Source organism: Podarcis tiliguerta (genome assembly GCF_965153285.1).
Source record: "Podarcis tiliguerta genome assembly, chromosome: 6".
Classification (NCBI taxonomy): Eukaryota; Metazoa; Chordata; class Lepidosauria; order Squamata; family Lacertidae; genus Podarcis; species Podarcis tiliguerta.
Genome location: NC_139539.1, coordinates 94,079,968 through 94,107,218, shown reverse-complemented (window position 1 = coordinate 94,107,218; position 27,251 = coordinate 94,079,968). Strand labels below are relative to the sequence as shown.

The following is a 27,251-nucleotide window of genomic DNA, read 5'->3' as shown; positions in this document are numbered from 1 at the left end:
CAGTGGAGATTTCAGATTAGTGTTCTCATTCTCTTAGATGGGCTACTTTCCCGGGTTGGCGAGCCCTATGTGCCCCTCACTTCCCTCTGCAGCATATGCAGAAACCACATTCTTGACTGTTGGACCACTTGGTCTTGTCTGCTCAATCCACTGGAGCCAGTCTTTGCATACTGTCCCTAACTCACCAAGGATTCGAGACTTATCAGCCCCCCTCGCCTAGTTTAGCCAGCCAGCCAAAGCCATTCCCAGGGTGTGGCTGCTGTCGTATGTTGACAGCTTCTAGGAGCCACAAGTGAGAGCTGAGTGCAGGGTGGGAACCAAAGGTGGACAAACTACCCCAGAAGCATGATGTGTCCCCCAGCAGAGGTACTACTCTCTCCCCTAACACCCCATTCAAAGTCTTTATCTTCTATCTGCTCCTAACAGCCATGGCAAATCAGCTTACTGTGATAAATAGCAGTTTCTGAGATTGCCTGTCACTCATAAGTGATTCTGATTTGGGCGATGGCATCCTGTTGTCTTAAGCTGCATGGTGGGAGTAGAAAGAAACCATGTCCTCTCAACAGCTTGTTTTACAGGAACAAATTCTGTTTAATCTGGATGAAGCAATATAAGAAAAACCTGTTTAAAGTGAGAGTGAGTAGTGAGGCAAACTATTTTTCCCCATCCCCATGTGTTTAAAATATTGGTCTCTTTGGGTCAGAGATTGTGATGAAGGTTGTCAGTCTGTTAAGAACCTGCTTAAATTCACAGAATTTTAATGTAATTTAAGAGGCAGCTTTAACAGGATCAATGTTTTATAGTCAAAGAGCCCATCCCAATATATTTCCTTCTTGAGGAACTGAAGTCTTGGCTATTTAAACATTTTACAAAAAAGTTGTGGCATCTCCAACTGCCAGTCTAATGAATGACTGGTGGGTCTTTTAAAGGGCACCAGTGAAGTGGTACTGGGCACTGTCTGGAGAAAAGTAATGTTAATCTATAATTGCTATACAATTAAAATATGTATATGTAATAATTACAAATGATATAATTGAATTGTAATTTCTTACGCTAATATTTTGAATCCGGTGTAGTGGAGACTGGAGCTTAAGTAAAAAAGAAAATTTTAATTTATTCTATTTAGTGGAAAAAAATCCTAAACTCTGATTCTGTTCCAATAATTCATAGCTTATCATTTTTTTATTTATTTGCCATAACACAGCAAAAGAAACAAAATTACTGTCATGTCAGATTATACTCACAGTTCCGAGAATAAATGCAGCCAAACAAGGGAAGTACTTACAAGCATACCAGGAGAGAGAGAAATCCTAAACTCAAAAGATTTGCTGGCTGAGGAGCATTTGCATAGAGGAAGCGCAACCCTGCTAAGGGGGCTGGGTGCTTCTACACCAGCAGACGCCCCCTGGAATGCCAGCAGAAGGTCCTACTGGCAGGAATGCTTCAACAGCCAAGTTATGTGCTATCTTTGTTGTTTATTGTTTGCTTTTTTGTTGTTAAATATTAATATGATTGTTTTAACAATCCGCCTTGAGTGCTGTATGTGGCTGGATATAATTATTGTTAAATATATATATGTGAAATAGGCTATAGGTTATTAGGAAATATTTAGTGAGAGCATTGCGTTTGCTGAAAGGCAGAGGGGTTGTGTCATGCACTAAGTTTTTCCTACACAAAATAAATCTCCATGGAAAGTGATTTGCAATAGGATTTAGAAAGAAGCTAGTACACTTGGCTGTTGCTTCATCCAAGATGATTTCCTTAGGCTGTTGTCCACACTGGTGTAGGAAAATCAAACCATGTTAATTACCGTATTTTTCGCTCTATAAGACGCACCAGACCATAAGACGCACCTAGTTTTTGGAGGAGGAAAACAAGAAAAAAATATATCCTGAATCTCAGAAGCCAGAACAACAAGAGGGATCACTGCGCAGTGAAAGCAGCGATCCCTCTTGCTGTTCTGGCTTCTGGGATAGCTGCGCAGCCTGCACTCGCTCCATAAGACGCACACACATTTCCCCTTACTTTTTAGGAGTGAAAAAGTGAGTCTTATAGAGCAAAAAATACGGTAATCAGACTGTTCAGTTTTCTTGGAAGACCATGCAGGGCTCTATTTTGCTGGATGTTGTAGCTATTGGGAAGTCTTTGCCTTTTGCCTTGTCTCATCTTCACCTCTCAAGGCACACAGTGGTTTGCATGTCCCCCAACCACCAGGAAAATGTCATGTTTGAAAAGCGGCCTTGGGATTGTGGCAGGGCAGGGCCACCCATGACTTGCAGACGGGATCTGCTGCCCCCTTGGCATTCCCCGTCAATGCTGCCTCTTGGTGACCAGGAGGTGCCCTCCTTCACCTGGCAGATCTTCGCTCCCCTTTTCTTCCCTGGCAGGTGGGGTTGTGGTGCCATTTTGTGGTTCTCAGGCACCAAAATGTGTTGGGCGGCCCCAGGATTGTGGTCTGTCACCAGTAAAACATCCTCTGCTCTTTTCAATGTGCTTTTGGGGTGCAAGGTGTTATTGTTCTTTTTTTTTAAAAAAATATTTATTAGATATTTTATAATTATAAAAGGAGAGACAGTAATAAAAAAGAATACAACAATACAACAAAAAGAAAACAAAAACATTTAAACACACACCCAAATTTCTTATCTATATCTTTCATTTGCTTATTTCCTCGACTTCCTCGCACCTCCCTTTTTTGTATTCTAGTTCAAATTTACTAATTCAACAAATCCTTTCCCTCTTCTTCAATTTTATTCTGTAATTTATCCGAACACAATTTAACTTCAAATTTTCCACTTTAACACATTAACAATTAATATTCATATAATTCTTAATAACACTTCTGCTAAAAGCATATAACTCCATTCCAATATTCTTCTAACATTCATTAATTTTACAATATTTCTGTAAATATTGTTCTGTTTTTGCTCATGTTATATATAACGTATTTTGTTTTAATCTTGTTTTCATGCTGTGAACCGCCCTGAGATCTATGGATGAAGGGTGGTTATACAAATGAAATAAATAATAATGGTAAAGCTGGTTTGGTTAAAAAAAAAAAAGGGAGCAGCACAAACACCTGCACTTCACACATTACAAACGTCATCCAACCGGGGCTTTTTCTTCTTAAAAATAAATTTAAAATTCGGGGAGGAGGGAACTGGCCACTCTGAGGCGGCCTGTCAGGTGAGATCCAGAGGCCACATTCTGGTGGCTCAGCTTAACTGGCGCGCTGACGGGACGCTGGGCTCCGGCCCGCGAAAGGCTCCGAGGGCCGGAGCCCCTCATTGGCAGCGCGGGCGAGCCCATCGAGGGAGAAGAGGGGCGCGGACGAGCCGGCCCTGCCTGTCCCAGCGCGCCCCCCCCCCCCCGTTCGGGGCCCGCCGGTCGCGCCCTTTTTGCGGGCGGGGCGGGGCTGGTGCCTGGGCGCGCGCCTGCGCACTTGTCCCGCCTGGCCGCCGCTCCATCTCCTCCTCCCCCTCCGCCCCCCTCCCTCCTGGCAAAACAGAACCGCCAACGTCATCGGCGCCGCCGTCCCTTCGGCGGAGAGGGAAGCGGCCCGAGGGGGGGCTCCGCTGCTGCTGCTGCTGCTGCCACCGTCGTCAACCGCCACCCTGAGGGAGCCGGAGGCCGCCGGTAAGAAGCGGGCCGGGGCTGCTCCTCCTCCTCCTCCGCCGGGGGCGCTGTCCCTCAGGGCCGCCGCGTGTCGCCCCAGGGAGAGTTGACTTGGGAGTTGTTTGGGCTCTTTCGGTCGCCCTTGCTTCCCTCAGAGGCTCGCCCACCCCCGCCGGGAAACCGGCTCGGCGGAGGAGGGGAGGGCCGCCGCTGCTGCTGCCGCAAAAACCTTTCTGGGACGGGAGGAGGAGGGGCAACAACAAGAACAAACTTCCGACTGGGGTGAATTTCGGGGCTCTCTTTCCCTCCCCCAAAAGAATCCTCTCGGGGTTTTGCAGCCGCTGCCAGGTTCTTGTCGGTGCCGGGGATGCCACGGAGAAGAGCCCCGCCGACTTAGGGGACTCCATCCCGACTTGGGCGTGTGGACCTCGGGTGAAGGGCGGGCTGGAAATTCAGTAAATAGAGGCAGCGAGGAGACCCGGCCTCGGGCTGCTTTGGACGGGAGCCGGGGAGCCGGCGATGCCGCCGCCCGCTGCGGTGCTTCTGCTTTGCAGCAGCCCTCGGATGCGTCCGCTTTCCGAAAGCGGCGAGACTTTGCGGCGATGCTGTGGAGATAAAGTTGCTCCGGATGAGCTCGGAGGGGCTGCTCTGCGCGCTGGGGGAAGGAGCAGGAGGAGGAGGTTGTCGATCAGCATTTCCCTTTCCTTTTAGAAAGCTGCGGGTGTTTGCTATAGAATGTTCTTGTTAGAGAAGGATCGATGGTAGATGGATTTTCACCCTGGCAGAGGCGAGGAATAATGGCTTGCGGTTTCATGGAAAGCTCTCCTAACAAACATCTGAATAGATCTCACCGAATTAGCGCTGTGGAAAACTTCAGGTCCAAAGATGAACCGGGAGAGCAAATGCGCAGGGCTTGTCAAGTTTTCTGTTCGTTTCTCTCTGGCACTGAAACTGTTGAAGACTGCAAAGTGTTTGTCACACTTCAGCTTTCGAAGGGGCTTTTCTGGCCAGTGTTTCATAAACTGGCTGCTTTCAGGGGAAGCTAGAAGGGCTTGTGAATTACAGTACAACTAAATTGGGTAGAGAATCAGAAGAAAATCGTTGTTAGAATTTAGTTTTTGTTTAGTCGTATCCAAAAGGAATTTTGTGCAGAGAATTTAAGTTATTGACAAGCTGTGGAATTCTTTTGTGAAGTGAAGCTAAATTCTTTTTTTTTTTTTAAAAGATGCATTTCCAGCCCTCTTGACAAAGTTTCTTACTGTCACATACCTTATGAAAAGTATGCGTATGAGAGCCTGAAAAAAGTATTTGATTTTGCGGGAACATTTTGTTTATTCTTAGTAGCTTCAGTAGGCTCCTGAAATTATTAAGCCTGGAATTCTATTAGGGAGAAGTTATGTTGAAATTGGAAGAGGCAAACATGATTAAAATATTGTACTGCACCCTGAGTATGTTCTAATGAGGATGACCTATAGGTCCACTTTGTCCACTACCTATAGCTCTTATGGGAATATGTGGGAAATGCTTCAAGATAACAATTGGAAGTGTGACAAACAAGTCTTGTAGCAAAGCTGACACATGTGGTGGCTCCTTGCTTCAACAACCTCTCATGGGCAATTAATTTTTATTGCTTTTCTAAAAAATTAACACATTAACATCAAATTAATTCATATTAAATACAAATTTAAAAGTTGACTTCCCACCCTGCATTCATGATGTTTTTCTCCCCTCCCTTACTCTCTGCTCAGTGTAACATGCATTTCCTAATTCCATTTCAGTACTTAAAATATTTTAACATTTATCATTAATTTGTTCCCCTTCTTCATTTCCCATCGATTGTACATATTTTAATTACTGCATAGACGCATATTTAACTATAACATATTTCCAAAATATCAAGTAGAGTTACTTTTCATTCTGAGCCCACAAAATCAACAACCTCTCCTGGGGTGCACTGAGTCCTCATATTGTTGACTTTTCATTGGCAGCAGAAGACACACCTCTTTTCTCAGGCTTTTGGAAAGGGTTGGCATTTTAAACCACTCAGACATGTTTTATAATGTAGCATTAATAAAGTTATTTGGATTGGGCATGAATAAATAAGCTGAATCTAACTTGGCATACAAAATTAATTGCATGTGCAAATTATATAAAAATTAAAATCTGCAGCAAGCTTTGTAATTCATAATACTCAGGAATTGGTTTTATGGAGTCATAGAGCTGGAAGGGACCCCAAGGATCATCTAGTCCAACCCCCTGCAATGTAGGAATATGCAGCTGTCCTGTAGGGGGATAAAATGGTTATTAGTGAAGAATGTGATGCTGTAACTAATATAAGGTAAAGAATGACCCCTGGACAGTTAATTCCAGCCAAAGGCAACTGTGGGGTTGCAGCACTCATCTCGCTTTCAGGCCAAGGGAGCTGGCGTTTGTCCACAGACAGCTTTCCGGGTCATGTGGTCAGTAGGACTAAACTGCTTCTGGTGCAGTGGAACACTGTCGGAAACCAGAGCGCACAGAAATGCTGTTTAGCTTCCTGCTGCAAAAGTACCTGTTTATCTATTTGCACTAGTGTGCTTTTGAACTGCTAGGGCAGCAGTTCTAATATAGTGTGACATCAGTATGCACTGTGATAGTGCCATGTTATTGGTGTGTTGTTATCTTTCTCATCTTTAGCAGCAGTTTCTCTGATTAACCCCTTTTTTAAAAAATAAGAAGTTGTATTGATTTTCAGTGTATAAACACAATTACAAAGGGTCCTCACATTCCAATTTACCATCCCTTCCCCCACTCCAGCCTGAAGAACCTTTTTGATGTAATAGTGATTCCTTCACTCTCTCTATTTTCCTCATGCTTCTTGGGTGCTGTTAAAAGATTTGCATGAATCCTCTTGTCTGAATGTTCCACTTCTTAACTAGTATCTAACTCTTTAGTGTGTTTCCTGATAGTTGCCCGTCCCCTTCTCAAAGTAAAACTCACAGGTGCAGATTAGTTTCAGTGGGTAGAATGAAAGAAGTACTAATTTGATTTTTTTTTGGTGGGGGGGAGGAGGAGAATGTTCTTTGTCAGGAGACATGCTATGCACCTGATCTTCGTATTGGGGACAAGCATTTCCTAGTTGATGAGATTATTAGCATGGCAAAAGTTTACAAAGCTTTATAAAAAAAGAACCCTAAGAAGTATCCCATGTAAAATTTGACATTGACACAAAATTTGATTTTACCATTATAATTGTCTCTAAATGTTCACATTTACATGCATTTGAAAAGGTAAATTAAATAGATATGACTATCTTTCCAATGTTCATTTCCATTGTTTCTTCTCGTAGGAGTATGATATCATTTCTGCACCATATATTAAAATTCAGTACCCCAAAACATACCTGCCTAAACTGAGTACATATAGCATAATGCTCCAGGGATTTATATGATCTATGATGATTACTTAAACTTAATTTTTGTCGGCCTCAACAATACAAATTCTGTGTCAAGTAGAATCCAAGTTATATTTTGCAGAATAAATATGCAATCTGGCACACTCATTCAACGCCAAGCTTTTCTGAGGAAGAAGCTGACAGGGGCTTGCTGGTTGAAGTGGGTAGGTTGATTGTATGCTGGCGCCCCTGCCATGAGCAAGGAAGAAAAATCACAAGAGTTTACACTGGTGCACTAATGGCTTGTAGAGTTTTTTTCAGCTTGTGCAAGAGTTCTCCATCTCATCCTTCAAGATGGGTATCTGAACCAGCCCTGTGTGACTTATTTGCAAAACATCTGCATGCTCTGATTGGATTCCATATTGTGTATATAGTACTACTGTCTGTAATCACATCTGTTTGGCTGAGTGTTGATTGTTTCAGCCTGATGATGATGATAAGTTGTGTGGCTGCCTGCCTGTATGTCTGACCTTTGTCTATCTTCTTTTGTTTGGCCCCAAAGGTGATTAACTGGTCCTGTCTGCCTTGAAAGAGATGACTGAAAGACCACTCTTTATGAAAGCTTCTTTGAACGGTTAATATCAAACCTTATGTTGTTAAGTTCTGGCAACAGTAAATGGGTAAGTGCTGCAATACAAAAAGAATTATATAGTGAAGCTTATATGCCCCTGGGGGCTGAATGTGGCTGCCTAGCCTTTAGGACCCTCCTCAGACCACACGCCTCACTAACTCTGCTGCAGGCATGCCTTAAGTCCTTTTGTTGACTGGAATATATCCTTGAACTGTGATAATTCCTCCTGTTTGCTTGGATGGAGAAATGTGTGTAGAAAACCCACCCACATTTCCTTAGGTCCTCCTCACATGCAACTGCAGGAAGCTTGCCGATGAGGGAATAAATCCCTTGGGCTGAAAAAGGTTCCCTGTCCTTGCTGTACCCAATTACTTGGGAGCAAGTCCCATTGCATTCAGTTGGGCATACTTCTGAGTAGGCATGTATAAGATTGCACTGTACAGTAGGTGTTCATAAAACGATGGTTTCCCTCAATAGCACAACCACACATACACAACCACACATAGAAGGCAGTCCTCTTAAAGTGGATATAGGATTTCAGTCTAAGAAGCCATTGTTTCAGGGCTACAGTAAAATGATAACATGTAATTAGTCATTTCAGAGATGAGCTTTGTTCAAAATTTGTTTCAGCATAGGGCATTTCCAACTACAGATGTAACAAAGTCCTTCTCTTCCATAGCTGATTCTATATGTGCCCGCTAATGTTTCATATAGCTAGTTTTCAAGTTGTAAAATGATCTGATAATACTTGAAACTAGTTTCTTAGCTTTCAGTGTTGCATTGTAAATGAGGTTTTTGAAAGACAGAAGTGATCATGAGACTACTGTAGTTTTGCAGTTGTGGAACTCCCCCCCCCCAACAAATCAGGAAGTGTTGGCACATTAGCATTTAGGTGCCAGTTAAAACTTAAGGTTTTTTTTTTTTTCTCTCCAGGTATTTAGTGGTGTTGGAGTTAATAAAGTGTCTGATAGATTATGAGCAATATTTTATTCCTATTCCTTTTACTCAGGGGTGGCAAACTTCTGGCTCTCTAGATGGTCTAGATAGGACTTCCGGAGGCGGCGCGAAACCGTGATGGCGGACCTCTTCGAGCTCTGAAGAGGGGCACCGCAGAAAAGGGTTGTTTCGCTACGGCGCAGCGGCAACCCATCAAGAAAAACCACGGACAGAGAGAGTCCGTGGCCGTGGGACTCGGCGGGCACCTGGAGCGACCCCAAATTCGCGGAAGGGACCCCGTAAGGGGCTCCGGAGTGAAGGAGGGGGAGCGGTGCTGTGAGTTCATCGCTCTTTCTGCGGAGGCGAAGCCGCGCGGCTGTCACGGATGAGCGCTGACCTTTCTTCCAAAAAATACTACTCTGAAACAGCAAACCCGTGAGTAAGGACTTAAGATTTGCTACAATAACTTGAAGAAATTTGGCTGAAACCGGGAGACGAGAAAGAGGAAGTCCGTCTTCCGGCACTGCTTATAAGATCAAAGCAGACTGTTTAAAGAGCGGAAAGCGCTGTGAACAGGGAAGCTTTAAGGCTTTAAAGTGGGACTTTCGTGCACACTTGAAATTCTATTCTTAAAGGAAGAAAAAATACAGTTTAAATTGGACTTGGAGCGGTCCCCCATGGGGCGAGGGAAGACTCTAACCCCAAATCTTCGGGTGGCCGGGTGAAGTTGCTTGACTGCGGAACTGTTACAAACTTCCAGATACTTTTGTGACTGAAGTGCAACTTTTGGGCTTACTTAGTTTGAGTGGATACAATTGCAGACACCTTGTTGGAACATTGTTAAACGTTTTAAAGTGCTCTGCAGGACTTTTTTCTTAGTGTTTTGGAACTAATTTGCTTTTAAAATTGTTTTTGAAAACGGAAACTTTAATGGCGGAAAAGTTACCTTCTTCTTACTAACTTTTGGTGGCACTCCCCCTAGAGGACATTGGATAACAAAGGCCTGGGAAAAGTTTTTTTGCTTACTTTCTTTCTCCAGACTGTTTATAAATTTGGACTTGTCTTTCCCATGGGATTACAATATCTGACCTTGAACATTGACTGATGAGTGGTACAGGAAAGACAAGAGCAGCCAAAGCTAAGGAAGCTAAGGAAAAAGAAAAAGCAAAAAAGCAGGCACAGCTTTTGCAAACAACTTTAACTCAGGGACGTAGACTATCAGTGCCTGCTGTGCTTGCAACACAAAAAGTAGAAAGTGAAAAGCCTGAAAAATCTGAAGAGGAAGATATGGCATCAGGAGGAGCAGAGGCAGTACTGAAACAAGTTTTGGAACAATTGTCAACATTAAATCAAAAAATTGATAACCAATCAACAAAAATTGACCAAGCTACATCCTCGATCCAGAAATTGACAGATCAGGTGTCCCAACACACCCAAGCAATTGAAAAATTGCAAGGAGCAACGGAAGAGAACCGTAAATTGGCAGGGGAAGCCGTTGAAATTGCAACATCAGCTAAAAAAGAGGTTGAGGAAGTTAAAGCAGAAGTCAAGCCTCTGCATAAACAGATAGGGGACCAACAAACCTATCTCTCTTTGGTGGAACTGAAAAACCGGGAGACTAATCTTAGGCTTAGGGCGGTCCCAGAAATCGAACAAGAAGATTTGATTGGATTTTTGACAACAGAATTTTCAAAGTTCTGGGGCTTAAAAGAAGAAAGTGATTTTAAAATAGTATCGGCTTTTCGACTGGGAAGATTGGTAAGAAAAGATAGATCTAGAGACTGTCTAATAGCTTTGAGATCAAGAGAGGAGAGAGACAAAATATTAGGCCTACACTTCAAAAACTCAATTGAGATACAAGAGAAAAGGGTGGAAATCTACCGAGATATTCCTAAACAGCTATTGGATCTGAGAGCCACCTATTCAGAATTGGCTAAGTTGTTGAGACTTGACTCAATCCCTTATAGGTGGGAGTTCCCACAAGGACTATCATTTACTTACAAACAGAAGAAGGTTAAAATAAGATTACCAGAGGATCTACAAAAGTTCCAGCACGACCACGGAGAAGATCTCCAAAAAGAAGCAGCAGCCCTTTGGCCTATACTTAAACCAGGACCCACTCTGCCAGCAGGCGGAGGGACGCCTAAACCCTCGGAATTAGAGGAAAAAGAAGATACACCGCTCTAGGTGTAACAGAATAGTTCAGGATGTCTCTGCAGCTACTCAGTTGGAATATAAATGGCGGAAATTCCCCGGAGAAAAGAAGGAAACTGTTTCATATATTGAAGAAAGAACAATTGGATATTATTTGTTTACAAGAAACCCATGTGACCAGGCTCCACAGGAAAGTTTTGGTCAACAAAAGACTAGGCCAAGAGTTTATTTCCTCAGACAAGGTAAAGAAAAGAGGAGTGGTGATTTATGCTAAGGAGAGCCTGATACCTAAATTTTTATTCAAAGATGAATATGGAAGAATTCTGGCAATTGAAATCCAGACCCAAGGAGAAAAAATATTGATACTAGGAATTTATGCTCCAAACGACGGGAAATCAGAATTTTTCAAGAAGCTGCATGAGACGCTGCTGGACTATCTGGACTATGCTAACATCATAATGATGGGAGACATGAATGGAGTGGTGTCTACACATATGGATAAGTCTTATAACCAAAATCTAACATCAGACGGCAGACTGCCTAAAACTTTTTTTGAAATGACTGACAATCTGGATTTGATTGATATATGGAGGACAAAGAACCCCCTAGGTAAAGAAGGAACTTTCTTCTCTGAGGCCCACCTGTCCTGGTCAAGGATCGACCAAATCTGGACCTCCAGGGGGCTGGCACCCAAGACTAAAAAGGTGGAAATCTGCTCAAAAACATGCTCCGACCACAACGCTCTGAAATTAGATCTCAGACTTACTCAAACCGGTTCCTTCAGATGGAGAATGAATGACACTCTTTTAAGAGATCAAGAGATTGTGAAAAAGGCCCAAAAAACATTAAAGGACTATTTTGAGATAAATTTGAATACTACAGTAGAAAAAAGAACGATCTGGGACGCAAGCAAAGCTGTCATGAGGGGGTTTCTGATACAACAGAATACAATTAAGAAGAAGCTCTGGAATGGAAAGAAAGATAAAATACTGGAGAAAATACATCAAGGAGAGAAAAAATTGAGAACTAAACCAAAGTCAAAGGATCTGTTGAGAGAAATTAAATTCCATCAAGCAGAATATTCAAAATTGATTAATCAGGAGATTGAATGGAAAATAAAACAGATGAAGCAAAGATCCTTTGAATCAGCAAATAAATGTGGAAAGCTGCTAGCTTGGCAGCTGAAAAAAAGACAAAAGTTGAATACAGTTACAAATCTAGAGATTGAAGGAAGAACGGTGCAGAAACCAGAGGAAATTAGGAAGTGCTTCCACAGATATTTTAAAGAACTTTATGTACAGGGGCCTCAGAAAGAATCAGAGATAGATCATTTTTTAAAGACAAATGGACTATCAAAAATAACTCAAGATAAAAGATCAATCTTGAACTCTACAATAACCACCCAGGAAATTGAAAGTGCCATTCAGAACATGCAACTAGGCAAATCTCCAGGCCCGGATGGGCTTACCTCCAAATACTACAAGACTTTGAAAGACTATTTAACACAACCCTTGTTGGAGGTATGCAACCAGATCATGGATGGGAAGAGGGCACCAGAAACGTGGAAAGAAGCGTTCATCACATTGATACCTAAGATAGAATCTGAAAAGACTCAACTCAAGAACTACCGCCCCATCTCACTCCTGAATGTGGATTACAAAATATTTGCAGACATTTTGGCAAGTAGACTTAAAAAAGTTTTAATTGAAGTAATTCACAAAGACCAAGCGGGCTTTCTCCCTGGTAGACATTTATATGAGAATACCAGAAACATCATCGATATTTTGGAACTTTTACAAACTAACAGGAACACAAGGGCGGTGTTAATTTTTGTTGATGCGGAGAAAGCATTTGACAATATATCTTGGATGTTCATGAAGAAAAACTTGGAAGGGATGGGAGTGGGACGGGGGTTTGAAAATGGGTTACGAGCAATTTATTCAGAGCAAAAGGCCAAATTAATAGTGAACAATGTGGTGACGGAGGAGTTCAAAATTGAAAAAGGGACACGACAAGGGTGCCCTCTATCCCCTCTTTTATTCATTTCAGTCCTGGAGGTGTTATTGAACATGATAAGGGAGGACCGGCTGGTACAAGGGATAGAGGTCGGAGTGAAACAATATAAACTTAAAGCTTTTGCAGATGACCTAGTTTTGACATTGCAGGAGCCAGAATCCAGTACAAAAAGAGTTCTTGAACTTATATCTGAGTTTGGTCAGGTGGCGGGGTTTAAGTTGAACAAACAAAAAACCAAGGTTTTGACCAAGAATTTGACACTTACAGAAACAGAGGGGTTTCAGAGAGAAACAGAATTAAATGTGGTAAAGAAAGTGAAATACCTAGGGATCTATTTGTCTTCCAAAAATTTGAATTTATTTAAGGACAATTATGAAAAATGTTGGTTGGAAGTAAAGAAGGATTTAGAAATTTGGTCAAGATTGAAACTTTCCTTGTTGGGAAGGATTGCAGCAATTAAAATGAATGTATTGCCGAAAATGTTATTCTTGTTTCAAACCCTACAGATCGTGGACAGAGAGGAATGTTTTGGAAAATGGCAGAAGGATATATCTAAGTTTGTCTGGCAGGGCAAAAAGCCCCGAATAAAGTATAAAATATTAACTGATTCAAAAGAAAGAGGGGGGTTTGCCCTGCCGGATTTGAGGTTGTACTATGAAGCTGCAGCCTTCTGCTGGCTGAAAGATTGGTTTTTGCTAGAAAACACCGACGTCCTAGATCTGGAAGGTTTTGATAATGCATTTGGTTGGCATGCATATCTATGGTATGACAAGGTTAAAGTTCACAAATTGTTTAAAAGCCATATTGTCAGAAAAGCGATTTTTGCAGTCTGGATGAAATATAAAGACTTATTAGAGAGTAAAACACCGAGGTGGCTATCACCGTTGGAGGCCAAAGCTCGAAAAAGACCCAATATGGAGGCCTACTGGCCGAAATATTGGGAATTAATTGAAAAAATTGGAGACGGTTGGAAGTTGCAGAGCCAGGACAAATTAAAAAACAAGGTGCGAGATTGGTTACATTATGCTCAAATTCAAGAGGTTTTTAAAATGGATAAAAAGGTTGGTTTCCAGGAGGGGAAATCGAAACTAGAGACAGAATTGTTAGAACCAAAGACCAAGATTTTATCTAGAATGTATAACTTGCTGCTTATGTGGAACACACAGGATGAGACAGTTAAATCTGCTATGATAAAATGGGCACAGGATGTTGGACATAATATTATGTTTGAAGACTGGGAAAGGTTATGGAACACCGGAATGAAATTCACGGCATCTAGTGCCTTGAAGGAAAACATTATGAAAATGATATACCGGTGGTACATGACCCCAGTCAGGCTAGCCAAGATGCATCACCTGTCTGACAACAAATGTTGGAAGTGTAAGGAAGCAGAGGGGACTTTCTTCCATCTCTGGTGGACCTGCCCAAAAGTGAAGGCCTTCTGGGAAATGATTTATAATGAATTGAAAAAGGTATTTAGGTATACCTTTCCTAAGAAACCAGAGGCCTTCCTGTTGGGCATGGTGGACCAGAAAATGTCAAAGAAAGATAGAACTTTGTTTATGTACGCTAGCACAGCAGCAAGAATACTCATTGCAAAGAGTTGGAAGACACAAGATTTGCCCACGCTGGAGGACTGGCAGACGCAGTTGATGGACTATATGGAGATAGCTGAACTGACCGGCAGAATCCGAGATTTGGATAAAGAAACAATTGAGGAGGACTGGGGAAAATTTAAAGATTATCTGAAAAAATATTATAAGCTGTATGAATCCTAAGAAAGTGCATGATTAGGAAACGTTAAGCTTCTGCGAATATGATTAAGTAAATGGTAAAATTAGTGACAAAAGAGAAAAGGAGACAATTTAAATTGAATATGTTATGTTTATTTTAAAGGTATTGAAATTGAGATATAATATATTGTATTTGGATACATAACATTTGAAAGTTACAACAAGGTATGAAATAAGGTAACAAAATGCTGACATTGTTAATGCAAAGAACGCAGAATCGGAAGGGGTGGGGAAGTCCAAGTTTTATTTTGTTTTTGTTGTTAAAAAAGAGAAAATTTGTTTCTTGTAACTACTTTATTTGTTTATAAACCTATAAAATTATGGAAAGAAACGCAATAAAAAAATTTATAAAAAAAAAAAAAAAAATAGATGGTCTAGATAGGCCAAAAGCCAAGGATGATGGTAATTGTAATCCAGTAACATCTGGAGAACCAAAGATTAGCCGTTTCTGCTTTTAACACTTGGTTGTATAAGTTCTCTTAATGAGCTTATGATTGAAATATGGGATAAAACATTTTAAATTACATGAATTAATAAATATATAATATTGCATGTCAAATTGCTGCCACCACAGTAAAAAGATATACAGCTAAATGAAATAACCAGGTAACTAACAATTTTGCTGCCTGTTAATGATACTCAAAATTTTCTGTCTGATAATATAGCCTTTCTTTTCCTCTTGGCTGGTTTTGTTACCCTTGAAACTACTTGTTCCATTTCTTTCCCTCTATGTGCTTCTAAATTTAGGTTTGTGAGGTCCTGGGGAAGTCACCTGTCTTTTCCTTATTTTGTTCTGTATACAATTGTACCTTGGAAGTCAAACAGAATCCATTCTGGAAGTCCGTTCGACTTCCAAAACGTTTGAAAACCAAAGCACGGCTTCTGATTGGCTGCAGGAAGCTCCTGCAGCCAATCGGAAGCCCCATCAAACGTTCAGCTTCCAAAAATAGTTCACAAACTGCAACAGTCACTTCCGGGTTTGTGGTGTTTGGGAGCCAAAACATTCGAGAACTAAGCTGTTTGAAAACCAAGGTACTACTGGTATATCTATATAAGTCCCATTGAGTTGAATGGGGCTTTCCTCCAGGTAAATTGGTGTAGGACTGAAGTCTGAGTTCCATTTTGCCATTAACCAACAAGGCGAAGAAGATCTAAAAAGAGGCTTGATAAAAGTTTGGAAGTTGTGGGATTGTTTATAGAAATAACAAAAGAGCAAATAATTTTTATTCCTTTTCTTTCTGAAGTGTGTTTTTAAAAAACCCCTTGCACTGAAATAACTAGTTCAGTCTTCCAGAGAGAAATCCAAAATATGCATTTTATTGAAAAGTCAATTCTCTGTTCTCTCCTGTGAATGAAGGTTGCAGTGAAGTGGTTTGGCTGGCTAAATAAATACTGTAAAGTGCAGCCAAAGCTGCTTTTGTGGCATGAAGTCATTACATGGGGTGGATGTCACCTTGGCAACAGATAAATATACATGGATTATAATTCCAGTAAGATAGAGACTGTCATATCTTTGAACATCATATAATTTAGAATGACTGAGGGTGACAGTGGGGCCAGGAAACCAAACATTGGTAAAATACTGTTAAATTGCTGCAAGTTTCTTATTTCTGTTATCAGTAAGAGGTGTTTTACAATTTTACAACATAAAATCACAATCCCATCAGAATAAGAAAGATTAAAATCATGTCATAGTTAAAATCTCTGTGGTGATCACACAGGGTCCCCGGACGTTTGACGGTCTATTGATCCCTGTGCCACCACTGTGATTACTTCCCCACTGCCACCAACCCGTTTTTCTCGGGTACACATGGAGTCCAGACAGTTGTTAACATTAAATCAAATAAGCAAGTTTATTTTATAAGCGTTAACAAGGTTATGGTTTCAGATAATTTTTCTGGTCAGTTTCTTAATCTTAGTTCCTTTACTGACCTACACCTTCCTAATAACTTCTGATTATCCCAACTGTCTATCTGACTCCTCCTAACAGTTTCTCTTACTCTCTCACATCAAAACTAGACCAACCCACAGACGTATCCTCCCTCTTCCTTCTCCAACTCCCAACTAACTTCCCAACAACTCCAACTCTAACTCCTCCCCTTGGGTTCCCACTGGCCAATCACTTCACACTCATTTAACCCTTTCCTTATGACCCACCTAGGAGGGCAAACGCCACAATCTCAAATATAATCCTAACAATACAGCAACTGTACTCTCAATTTCATATACTGGGCTGCATTCATTTCCGTCAGTTCGCTAGTGGAGCTACTTCCATTTGTACGATGCAACATGATCTTCCTCTCCTCCCTTTGTGTGCCCTCAAAATCTGCTCTGGGGGATTGGGGGACCCCCTGGACCTGTTTGGTGGGGCATGCAAAGGGCTGCAAGGGGGAGGAGAGGCAGGTGAAGTCCTGTTGCGCGAGTGGAACTTCGCCTGTTGTATATGATACATCTCTTCCTAATTTAAGAGACGGTGTTCTGTCCATCAGAAATCCAAATAGATCAGAAAATGCATTTAATTATATAATTAATTATATAATTAAAAATTATATAATGAAGTGACAATATTATAATTATATTATGTGGTAAATGAACAAACTATATATTTTTTCTTATCACATTAACTGGTTGCTTACTATTTGGTTTTCATGCACTATATTAAGCCCTAGATATGTAATATATTGGGGGAGAGGATTTGTTTGATACCTATCTGAAACTATGCATGGTATTTGTGGATTTTTGGAAACTGTTCAATGGTTTGCGAGTTTACAATAAGGATTTTTTTATTTTGTAGTACTGATAACTTGATTTAATATAGTAGATGATAGTGTTATTTTTGTATTTTATTCTGGCGGCAGAAAGGGTCATCATTGTGAAATGGACATTGGATCCTCATTTGAAAAAGTCAGTCTTTCTTCTGAAACTGTTTTGGTTGTAAATCAGGAAGAATATGTCTTCGTTAAAAAGCATCCTGAAGATTTGTGTGCAAAAGATGAGAAATTTCAGCTGACGGTAACATTTCCTTGATTTTTATTTAAAAACAACTTTTAGCAATTTTAACATTTCAATGATGACCCATAAGTAGCATTCTATTCAAAAAATGGACCTAGATTAATTGTGAAATGATGCCTATTGTACAGTTAAGTATGAAGAAGGAATTGTGCTGCTTTTTGTAGCTCATTCTGCCTTGCCAGTTTGTGTGGCATGTATGCATCAAGGTCATTGTCTTCTTAAGAAATAAGCTGTTAGAAGGCTATTTAACTTTATATTTGCAGCTTGATATGATTCTGTATTGTCTAATTATGTGAGTAAAGATTAGACATGAAGTGAGAATATGAATATATGGTTAAACCATCTTAAATGAAATTTCTTTTTCCGGATATTGACAATTCAGAAATATCCTAACTCTGTGAATGGAACTGTGAAGAATTTAATTTAGTTTTGTGAAATCTTGCAGATTCAAAAATCTCTCTGTGTGTTCTTCTTTCTACAGATGCTTCCAAACAAAGATGAACAAATGGAGAAAGCCGCGGAAGAGATTCTAAAGGATTCTGATAAAGGCCAGAAGCTTGATACTACTGACTGTGTAGACTTGAGTGGTGATTGCAGGCAGTCACTTGGATATGTCATCCAGTCTCCTATGCATTTTCTACTTGATTCTCCCACCACAAGTACTGGTTTTAATATTTAGCATATATTTAAGGGAAAATGTGGGGGAGGTGAAACAAAAACTGGTTGGTGGTTAGGAAGTCTGTTTTCTCTTGCAGAAGAATGAAACTCTCATCATTATTTGTTTTGTTAAGCAAACTTTGTTTGTTTTTCTTTGCTATTATTTTTGAACATGCCGTGGATTGCTCCAGTGTAAGTTTTATGTGGGCTGACTTGGAAAAACTGTACAGCAATGCCCTTTAAAAACAGATAATAACCAAGAATCCTTTAGCAAACTGCAAAAATGTGGTGAGCAAATATTTGTTTTAACTGTAGCCATTGAAAACAAATCCAAATTGAAAGATAATTTTTGGGAAATATTCCAATTTGGTCTTTGAGCTTCTAAAGAAAAGTTAGGTACATGCGGAATAGCCAGCAGCTACTCTTCTTTGTCATTTTTAAAATGGTGTGTGGGGTCACACTTGGTGGATCTTAGAGTTGCAAGTGACAAATTAGGAATACCTAAAAAAATAAACTCAAAATGGTGGTGTCAACTCAACACTGTTAAAGTCTGCTTTAGGATAAAAACCAGCACTTTTGTACTTGAGCAGCTTTGGAAGTCAATGTAAGCCATGACCATGACCAGCTGCAACCTTTAAATAGACTACAAGGACACTGCTGCAGTTAGATGTTGAATGACTGTTGCGAAGAAAGGAGAACATTGTTGGTAATGATTGAATTCTATTCACTTTCAGAAGCTTCGTCAGATACAGCATATTCTCCTACTGTACCCTCAGAAGAGGAGAGTGTATTGTTCAACAAACTGACATATCTTGGATGTATGAAGGTTTCTGCTCCTCGCAGTGAATCGGAGGCACTGTGTGCCATGGGAACTCTGAAGAGCTCAAGTAGTTCACCTTTCCCTGTAACTCTATATGTTCCAAATATCCCAGATGGTTCTGTTAGGTGAGTTACACTTGCTTTTTAAATTCATAATATATATTCATACTTCTCTGCGTACAGACAAAATATGTATGTGCTTAGTTTACTCTTCCTCCATTAGTTATATGGGTATTTCTTGTGTGGGGACACTAAATGCCAAAATGGGCCTAGGAAGAGAACCGGGTGGATTCCTGCATACAAGGTGCACAGGCGGTTGGAGGATGGATGGCGGCAAACAGATTGAGATTGAATCGTGACAAGACAGAAGTACTGTTTCTGGGGGACAGGAGGCGGGCAGGTGTGGAGGATTCCCTGGTCCTGAATGGGGTAACTGTGCCCCTGAAGGACCAGGTGCGCAGCCTGGGAGTCATTTTGGACTCACAGCTGTCCATGGAGGCACAGGTTAAATCCGTGTCCAAGGCAGCTGTGTACCAGCTCCATCTGGTATGTAGGCTGAGACCCTCTCTGCCCGCGGACTGCCTCGCCAGAGTGGTGCATGCTCTGGTTATCTCCCGCTTGGACTACTGCAATGCGCTCTACGTGGGGCTACCTTTGAAGGTGACCCAGAAACTACAACTAATCCAGAATGCAGCAGCCAGACTGGTGACTGGGAGCAGCCGCCGAGACCATATAACACCGGTCTTGAAAGACCTACATTGGCTCCCAGTACGTTTCCGAGCACAATTCAAAGTGTTGGTGCTGACCTTTAAAGCCCTAAACGGCCTCGGTCCAGTATACCTGAAGGAGTGTCTCCACCCCCATCGTTCTACCCGGACACTGAGGTCCAGCACTGAGGGCCTTCTGGCGGTTCCCTCACTGCGAGAAGCCAAGTTACAGGGAACCAGGCAGAGGGCCTTCTCGGTAGTGGCGCCCTCCCTGTGGAACGCCCTCCCACCAGATGTCAAAGAGAACAACAACTACCAGACTTTTAGAAGACATCCGAAGGCAACCCTGTTTAGGGAAGCTTTTAATGTTTGATGTATCACAATATTTTAATATTCTTTTGGAAGCCGCCCAGAGTGGCTGGGGAAACCCAGCCAGATGGGCGGGGTATAAATAATAAATTATTATTATTATTATTATTATTATTATTATTATTATTATTAGTGACTTTTTTGAATGCCATCATGGCATTCCCATCCTAAAAACATCCCCCATACTGTTGGGGGCTAAATAAATGTTGTCACAGAGAGGGAATGTTGATGCTAGTGCTTTGTGTGTGTGTGGGAGGGTATTACTTTTGTTATTATGCTATGTTTTATATTGTAAACCTGTGAACTTCAGATGAGGGGCGGTATAGGAAATTTTAAAAATAAATAAAATAAACCAAATAAGTGGTTTTCTAGCCTGGGAACTGCAGAGGAAAGTCATTCAGCTTGGAGCAGCGTATCTCTTTTGAGCGCAAATGGTTTCTTCTGTGCAGAGGGGCTGCACTAGTTGTTCTCAAAGCTAGTTTGAGGTGCTACAATCCAAGCAAGGTGCTGTGTAGCAGTGGCACACATAATGCAGTGTAACCCCCCTCCTGACACCAGAATTGCTGCTGCTTAGCTTACCTGAGATGGTGGCAATGTTGGGGGGCATGCGGGTGAACCAGTGGGACTACCACCACCAATCCAGTGCTTGTTCTGGTGCACTTGCACAGCTCCAACAAGTAGCAACACACGTGGCAGGAGAGTTACTCTGCCCCATGACTTGCTCCGCTGTTGCTTCTCTGCATGCAGAACCAGATGTCCACACACATTACTTGGTGGATCAAGAGCAGCAGTTGTAAAGTTGCATGCAGACATGGAAAATGTTGTGGAGAACACCCACACTTGTTTGTGCATTTAAGGTATACCCCAAGCTCCTTTATTCAGCAAATGATGTGTGAAGAAGACTGGTTTTGAATGTGGCTCTCCTTAGTTTGATTGGGGGAAGCGTGGTGTGGGAGAGGCAGTATAAAGTGAGAAAGTCTTTCTCCCTCAGTGCTTCCTCCCTGCCACCCCATGTCAGGTTCTTTTATTTCTTTGTGGAACTCCACAAGACAGGATACAAATGGTGAAACTTTTTAATGAGTTCACATTTGTACATATTACAAACACTAACGTTTTGCCTATTGATGCACGCAGGATTTCCAGTGAAATAAATGAGAATAGTAATACTGTAGATTGTTTTAATCTATTAATTTTTTTGCTTAAGGTGTTAATATTGATGATTTTAGTTGGAATAGAATGACCTAGGTTTCTTAATGTGTTTTAGATTAATGTATTTTAGATTAATAAGGTTTTTATTTAGATTTCGAAAGTGGCAAGTAAAGTTCTCTCTTTGGGACTTGCTGAGTGACAAAAGCCTTTCAATTTCCTCCTTCTTATTTAGAATAATAGATCAGTCCACTGGTACAGAAATTGCTTCTTTCCCAATCTACAAAGTCTTATTTTGCGTCCGTGGGAAAAGTGGAACTTCAGAAAGTGATTGTTTTGCATTTACTGAGAGCTTCTGTGGCAGTGATGAGTTCCAGATTCATGTCTTCTCTTGTGAAATTAAAGAGGCAGTGAGTAGAAAGTATTCTTTTTAATGAGCCCGTTACAAACTTTTTGAAGAGTGTACCTAACCTTTCCAGTTAACATTATTGTATGCTGTTTCCACTTCAAATACAAAATTTCATATTATACTAGAACAGCATTGTCAGTCTGACGTGAAGAACCCATTGTAAACTCTGTAAGCTACAGTTCATATGGAAATGGCATGGTTTGAGGTGCATGGGGTTTACTTTTTATTTGCATTTTTCATATAAAATGATGTTTTAATAGATTGGTGACTTAAGTGTATATGGCCTAAGGCTTGATCCCAACTTTTTGTTTCACAATTGTCCTGTTCAGTAGTGTGAGATAACCACTTCAGCTAATGTGTTCCAGTTTCATGCTTAGCTTTTTGTATCACAAATTATTGGCTTAATCACGGTCTCCCCCACTTCTCTTCTGTCCTCCTCCTCCCTCCTCTTTTGGTGCAATTTTAGGTCAGCCGAATTTTGTATAGTTTTTCAACAGCATTCAAACGTTCCTCCAAACAAGCATCAGATCACATAAAGGACACTATCGTTCCAACTCCCGACAGTGATACATTCACTTTTAGTGTTTCTTTAGAGGTCAAAGAAGATGATGGTAAAGGAAACTTCAGGTAAATGGAAGAAACCCAGAAAAAGATCAGCTGTTTCATCTGTATAGTTAAATTTCTTTTGCAAAGTTTGCTAAATTTGCTGGGTGCCCATCTCTAAGGAGCTCAGAACAGCATACATAATGCTCCTTGTTAGGGGGCCAGTATGAAGGGACGGGGGAGGAATAGATTGTCTTTCCTGGTACCTGATAGTCCAGTGGGTCTGATCTAGGCTAAAAGCCTGTAACAATGTGGAAACAACATTGGCCCCAGCAAATTGCACATCAGAAGCTGTGCAAGAACAAAAGAAGCAATATTCTGAACAGTGAACTTCACCTTGTGTAAAATATAATATAATGGAGTATATTTTGGGGGGTTTTCTTAGAAGTTACTCAGTTTTTCCTGAAGCAAATGGTCTTGAATTTACAGCAGACATTTTGTCAGAGTTTGCTATTTTATAGTCTATGATTGTTAAATGAATGCTAATGAAATGTTATTCTTATGAAATTTTCTGTAGCCCAGTACCAAAGGACAGAGAGAAATTTTATTTCAAACTGAAACAGGGAGTTGAGAAGAAAGTTGTGATCACTGTACAACAGATTTCCAACAAAGAACTAGCAATTGAAAGGTAATGCTAGAAACTATCAGTGTTGAAATGCTCTTTAATTATATTTTCAATGACCTTGCAAGGTGGTATTGGCCTAGCCAAACCAAAAAACTATAGTGAATATGTTCTGCTTCAACCCATCATAATCTAAATTGCTTATCAATTTGTTTCTAGTCCCAATTTAAAGTACTGGTCTTCAGTAGTTTAAATTGGGACTGGAAACAAATTGCTTTGGGAACAGATTATTTGAAGGACCTCCTAGACCTGTATAAACCTGCCTGCTGATCAACCACATCTTGTCTGCCACCAGGGAAGGTGAGAATGGTGGATACCTGGGACAGGGCCTTTTTAGTGTGTCCCTTTCACCAACATCTGCATCACACATCCTCTCTCATTGTTTTTAAATGGATCCTGAAGGCTCATTGTTTGCTAGCTTTTCCCTGAATTTATTTAATTTATTTAGTCTCTTTATTAAACTGTCCACAGTTCTTTAGGCAGTTTACAAAAAAGAAAATTCAAATACACAATCAAGCAACATAAATATACAGTACTGATATCCATAGTAACCATATTTGTATAGCTAATTGCCAGGCAGCATGATCAACAATCAGCTTAAAGTACCTTATTCACACAACCACTCATACAGTGCCAATCTTACCGTTCAGAAGGGTTTTCTAACCATTGTGGGGCTATAGAAACAGAGAAGTTGGCTTCCACCACTAGAGCTGGGGGGATATATTGGTAAATTGTCTGAAACCGGTATGGCATTCAGGCAGGGGCATAACATGTGTGCATGTGCAGCGCGAGGCAGAGGGGGCCCAGCCCAGCAGCCCAGCCCTTGCCCCTGCTTCAAAGCGCACTCATGCTGCCCTGGCAGCCCCTATGTAACCCAAGAGCAGCACTGGTGTGCTCCAGGAAGCTCATTTGGAAATGTGGCTTCTTCCAGCACTACAAGGGCTTGGCGGGGTGTGCAGTGGCGGCATTGCCCCCTGACAGTCTGGCATGAGTGCGCCTTCGGCCTGGGCATTGTGAAAGTTCCCTGAAGCAGCGGCGCCGGCAGTGTGAGTGCGCCTTTCATGCTGCCCCTGGCAGCTCTGTGTGGCTTTGTGAAACTGGGATAGGACTGTCAGATCCCAACCCACCTTTGCAGTGCAGTGCAGGGTTGACAGGGCAGCATGAGGAGCAAAATGTGTCCCCCAAACTGTGCCTGGGATGACCATCCCTCCCTGCCCTGATTTCAGACATTTTGAGCTGGCAATACTTCGTAGTGGTCAGGGAGCTGCAAAGTATTCCCAGCTCAAATTGCCTGCAGACGGCAAAAGCGCAGGTAGGCAGACAATTTAGCAATTTACCAGTTTCAGACAATTTACCAATATATTGCCCAGCTCAAGGGGGAAGGGTTTAGTCTTTCTCCCTGCTATGCACAGAACCAACCTAAATGCACCCCTGGGAGCAAAGAGAAAGATTTCTGGAGATCCCTTCATGGCTCTCACATTGTGTCTATTAGTTTCCTCCCTTAATTAGTAGCATAGTGTGTGTGTGGAGGCTGAGGGGGGCACAATCAGGTGCCCCCTTGACAAGCTCCTTCATTGGAGCCTGGCTCTAGGGTGCGAGGGAGCTCCTACCCAGCCGTAGCTCCACTCCTAGGTCAGACCTGACTAGGGGGTGGAAAGTCGGCAGCAGCTTCCCCACCCCTCTCCTCCCCTGGACTGTGCTTGAAGGAGCGGCCACCTCTCTTGTGCCCAGCCAAAGCTCCGCTCCTGGCTCAGGTCTGATCTAGGGGCGGAGTGGAGAGTCGGCAGCAGTGTTACTGTGGACTGGTGCCTCTCTCTTTCACTGGGCTGTGTGTGCAAGGATGCTGCCGCCAAGGCAGCATTCTCTCACTTGGGCACAGCGAGCTCCCTCCACGCCATGCCCCTTCATGCCACACGCCATGCACTTGCTCCAGGTGGTGGGAACACATGCTCTGCCACTTCCCTTAATAATAAAACAAGGCTTCTGAACACATTTTCTTAAGTTGCACTGAAAAAGAAACTACCCTAGGTGGCAACCTTCTCATAAGATTTTAAACAGATTGTTTCATATAGGAAACTTTTGCCTTGCAGTATAGTTTAAAAAAACACACCCATAGAGCTGCAACTGGTGTGTACTTGTTTCTATATGCTTTTTTGCTTTTTCCAGATTTTTAAAAACCAGAGCTGAACATAATAAGTTTTGGACAACTAAATATTAAGGGGAACATTGTGTACTAATGACTGTAATAGTGTGCACCATTGAGTCACTAATCTATGAAACTGCCTCAACCCTGATGTTTAAGATTTTCTTCAGAGAGGTCTCATTGAAGGCCTGTCATCCCAAAGATGGCTCTTGACAGTTTCATGGATAATGGTCAAGCAGTCTCATGGTCAAACACCTTCTGTTTCTTGATTCCTCTCATGTCAAGCAGTTTCTCAGGGACATATTACTAATTCTTGCCCCTCTGGTTTACAGGTTTGTGCCATGGTTTGCACCAAGTTCTCTGAAATACTTTCAGTCCCAAAGGAATTCCTGGGAGATAGATAGCTTCCCTGGTAGTTCCTAACGGAGCCATATTAAATGCCGCCTGCTGTGGCCATGTGCAGCAGTGTAGTTCCTGGTGCAGCTAGTTACATAGCAGCGATGGAGGAAAGTGCGGGTGGGGAGCAGGCAGATGGGCCTGATCCCTGCTCCAGCTTGAGGCTGGTGCAGCGAAATGGCTCTTCTTTCTTGGAATTGGCATGAAGATTTTTACAGGCCTTCCTTTGGTCAGAGGTTGGGAGTAACCCTTTGCTGCTGCCTGCTTTCTTGCTTGTCAAGCAGAATGCAGCCTCTTCAGTTTGACTCCCTGATTTTATTCAAGGCATCATTCTAACGCTACAATTCTATTACTCTATTACGATCTAGTTGAGATTCCTGTATTGCAGGGGGTTGGGCTAGATGACCCTCTGGGACCCTTCCAACTCTACAATTCTACGATTATCCCCCAGTTTTTAAAGAGTATTAATTACCTCCTGGACAAAGCTGGTCATTTTCTTCTCTTGTTCCACCACACCTGACATGATGTTACAATCCATGAAGGACAAGGGATGAGCAAACACATGTTAGAGTTCACCTCTCAGAAAAACATATACAGTTGTACCTCTGCTTACGTATCCCTCTGGATACGTAAACTTCGGGTTGTGAACGAGGCAAACCCGGAAGTGTATACTTCTGTGTTTTGCTGCGCATACGCAGAAGCATTCAATTGTGCCGCGTGCGCAGAAGGGCTCCTCCAGTTACGAAGTTTATGGATGCGGCCGGGCCTCCAGAACGGATCCTGTTTGTAACCAGAGGTACCACTGTACACACTTAGGCTGCAAGAACGGATACACATGTTGTTGATAGTATCAGCATGAGACTTGGAAAATAGCAGTTGATAAAAATCATATATTGATAAAAGTCAGCTTTTTTGAATTTAAAAAGTGACTCTTCTGTTGCTTTCTGTATATCATTTGTAGGTGCTTTGGGATGCTTCTAAGTCCAGGTCGAAATGTCAAAAACAGTGAAATGCACTTACTGGACATGGCAAGTATTATTACTATATGTAACTAGTAGAGACACTGGGAATGCAGTACTTAATTTATTTTCTTTTAAAATAATTGCTGTGTTACAGTATCCAATATTAGTTATTGCAAAATGCACCTGAATGAACATATTTTAGACATAAGGACTAAAAACAGGGTGGAAATTGAAATCCCCATGCTTCTTAAAGGTAAGTGTTTCCTAGAATATGTCTGAGTAACGGTTTTGGTTCATCACAAATCCTCTGGAGTCTCTTATTAGTTCATTTTATTGCATGAAGCTGAGCTGTTTTTGAAGCTGAGCCCCTCATGAAAGAGGCTCACTTTCTTACGATTTTTCATGTGATGTCCCAGAAGATATCACCACGGGTTTTCTTTTTTTGAAGCAGCTTTGCTGCTGAGCAAGGTCTCTTGCTTGATTCATATGCCAGGGTAGAATCATTCTCCCTCATTCCCTTAACAAAGTTGTTTATGGCTGGCTAGGATTGCTTACAAGTAATTATTGTGCTGTTCTTTGGAGTGAACGGCATTTGCTGCGAAGAGTATATGATTATTGCAGAAGAAGGAAGGGGAATGAGAGGGTCCTTTCCCTAGAAAGGAACTGGGGGTGTGAAGACTCATAAGGGCAAAGATGAATGTTTCAAAAGAGGATCCTTAGATGAGATATTCAGCTGTGGCGTGAACCTGGTATTCTGGTGGCTTCACATTTTTAATAATTGCCATACATGCCAGTGCTCTAGTTCAACTATCATTCTTGCCGCTCTCCTCATTCTTCGTATGTGCTGGTTGCCTGTGTGTATGTATGCGTGTGACTGTTTGAAATGCT

General features: G+C 41.7%; 1 protein-coding gene across 2 annotated transcripts in view; it reads left to right on the top strand.

Annotated features, from left to right (window-relative positions):
• The first annotated feature begins 3,301 nt into the window (after window positions 1–3,301).
• Window positions 3,302–27,251, top strand: part of RABGAP1L (RAB GTPase activating protein 1 like) — a 150,030-nt gene continuing 126,080 nt past the window's right edge. The window contains exons 1-9 of one of the 2 annotated variants that reach the window (XM_083446304.1): window positions 3,302–3,636; window positions 7,551–7,668; window positions 17,377–17,530; window positions 18,012–18,189; window positions 18,922–19,132; window positions 21,464–21,638; window positions 22,104–22,264; window positions 22,758–22,868; window positions 26,363–26,429. In XM_083446304.1, the coding sequence (XP_083302430.1) occupies window positions 17,396–17,530; window positions 18,012–18,189; window positions 18,922–19,132; window positions 21,464–21,638; window positions 22,104–22,264; window positions 22,758–22,868; window positions 26,363–26,429 (1,038 nt within the window). In that variant the 5' untranslated portion in view covers window positions 3,302–3,636; window positions 7,551–7,668; window positions 17,377–17,395. The remainder of the gene's footprint in view (window positions 3,637–7,550; window positions 7,669–17,376; window positions 17,531–18,011; window positions 18,190–18,921; window positions 19,133–21,463; window positions 21,639–22,103; window positions 22,265–22,757; window positions 22,869–26,362; window positions 26,430–27,251) is intronic. The other variant, XM_083446305.1, reaches the window with a different exon arrangement.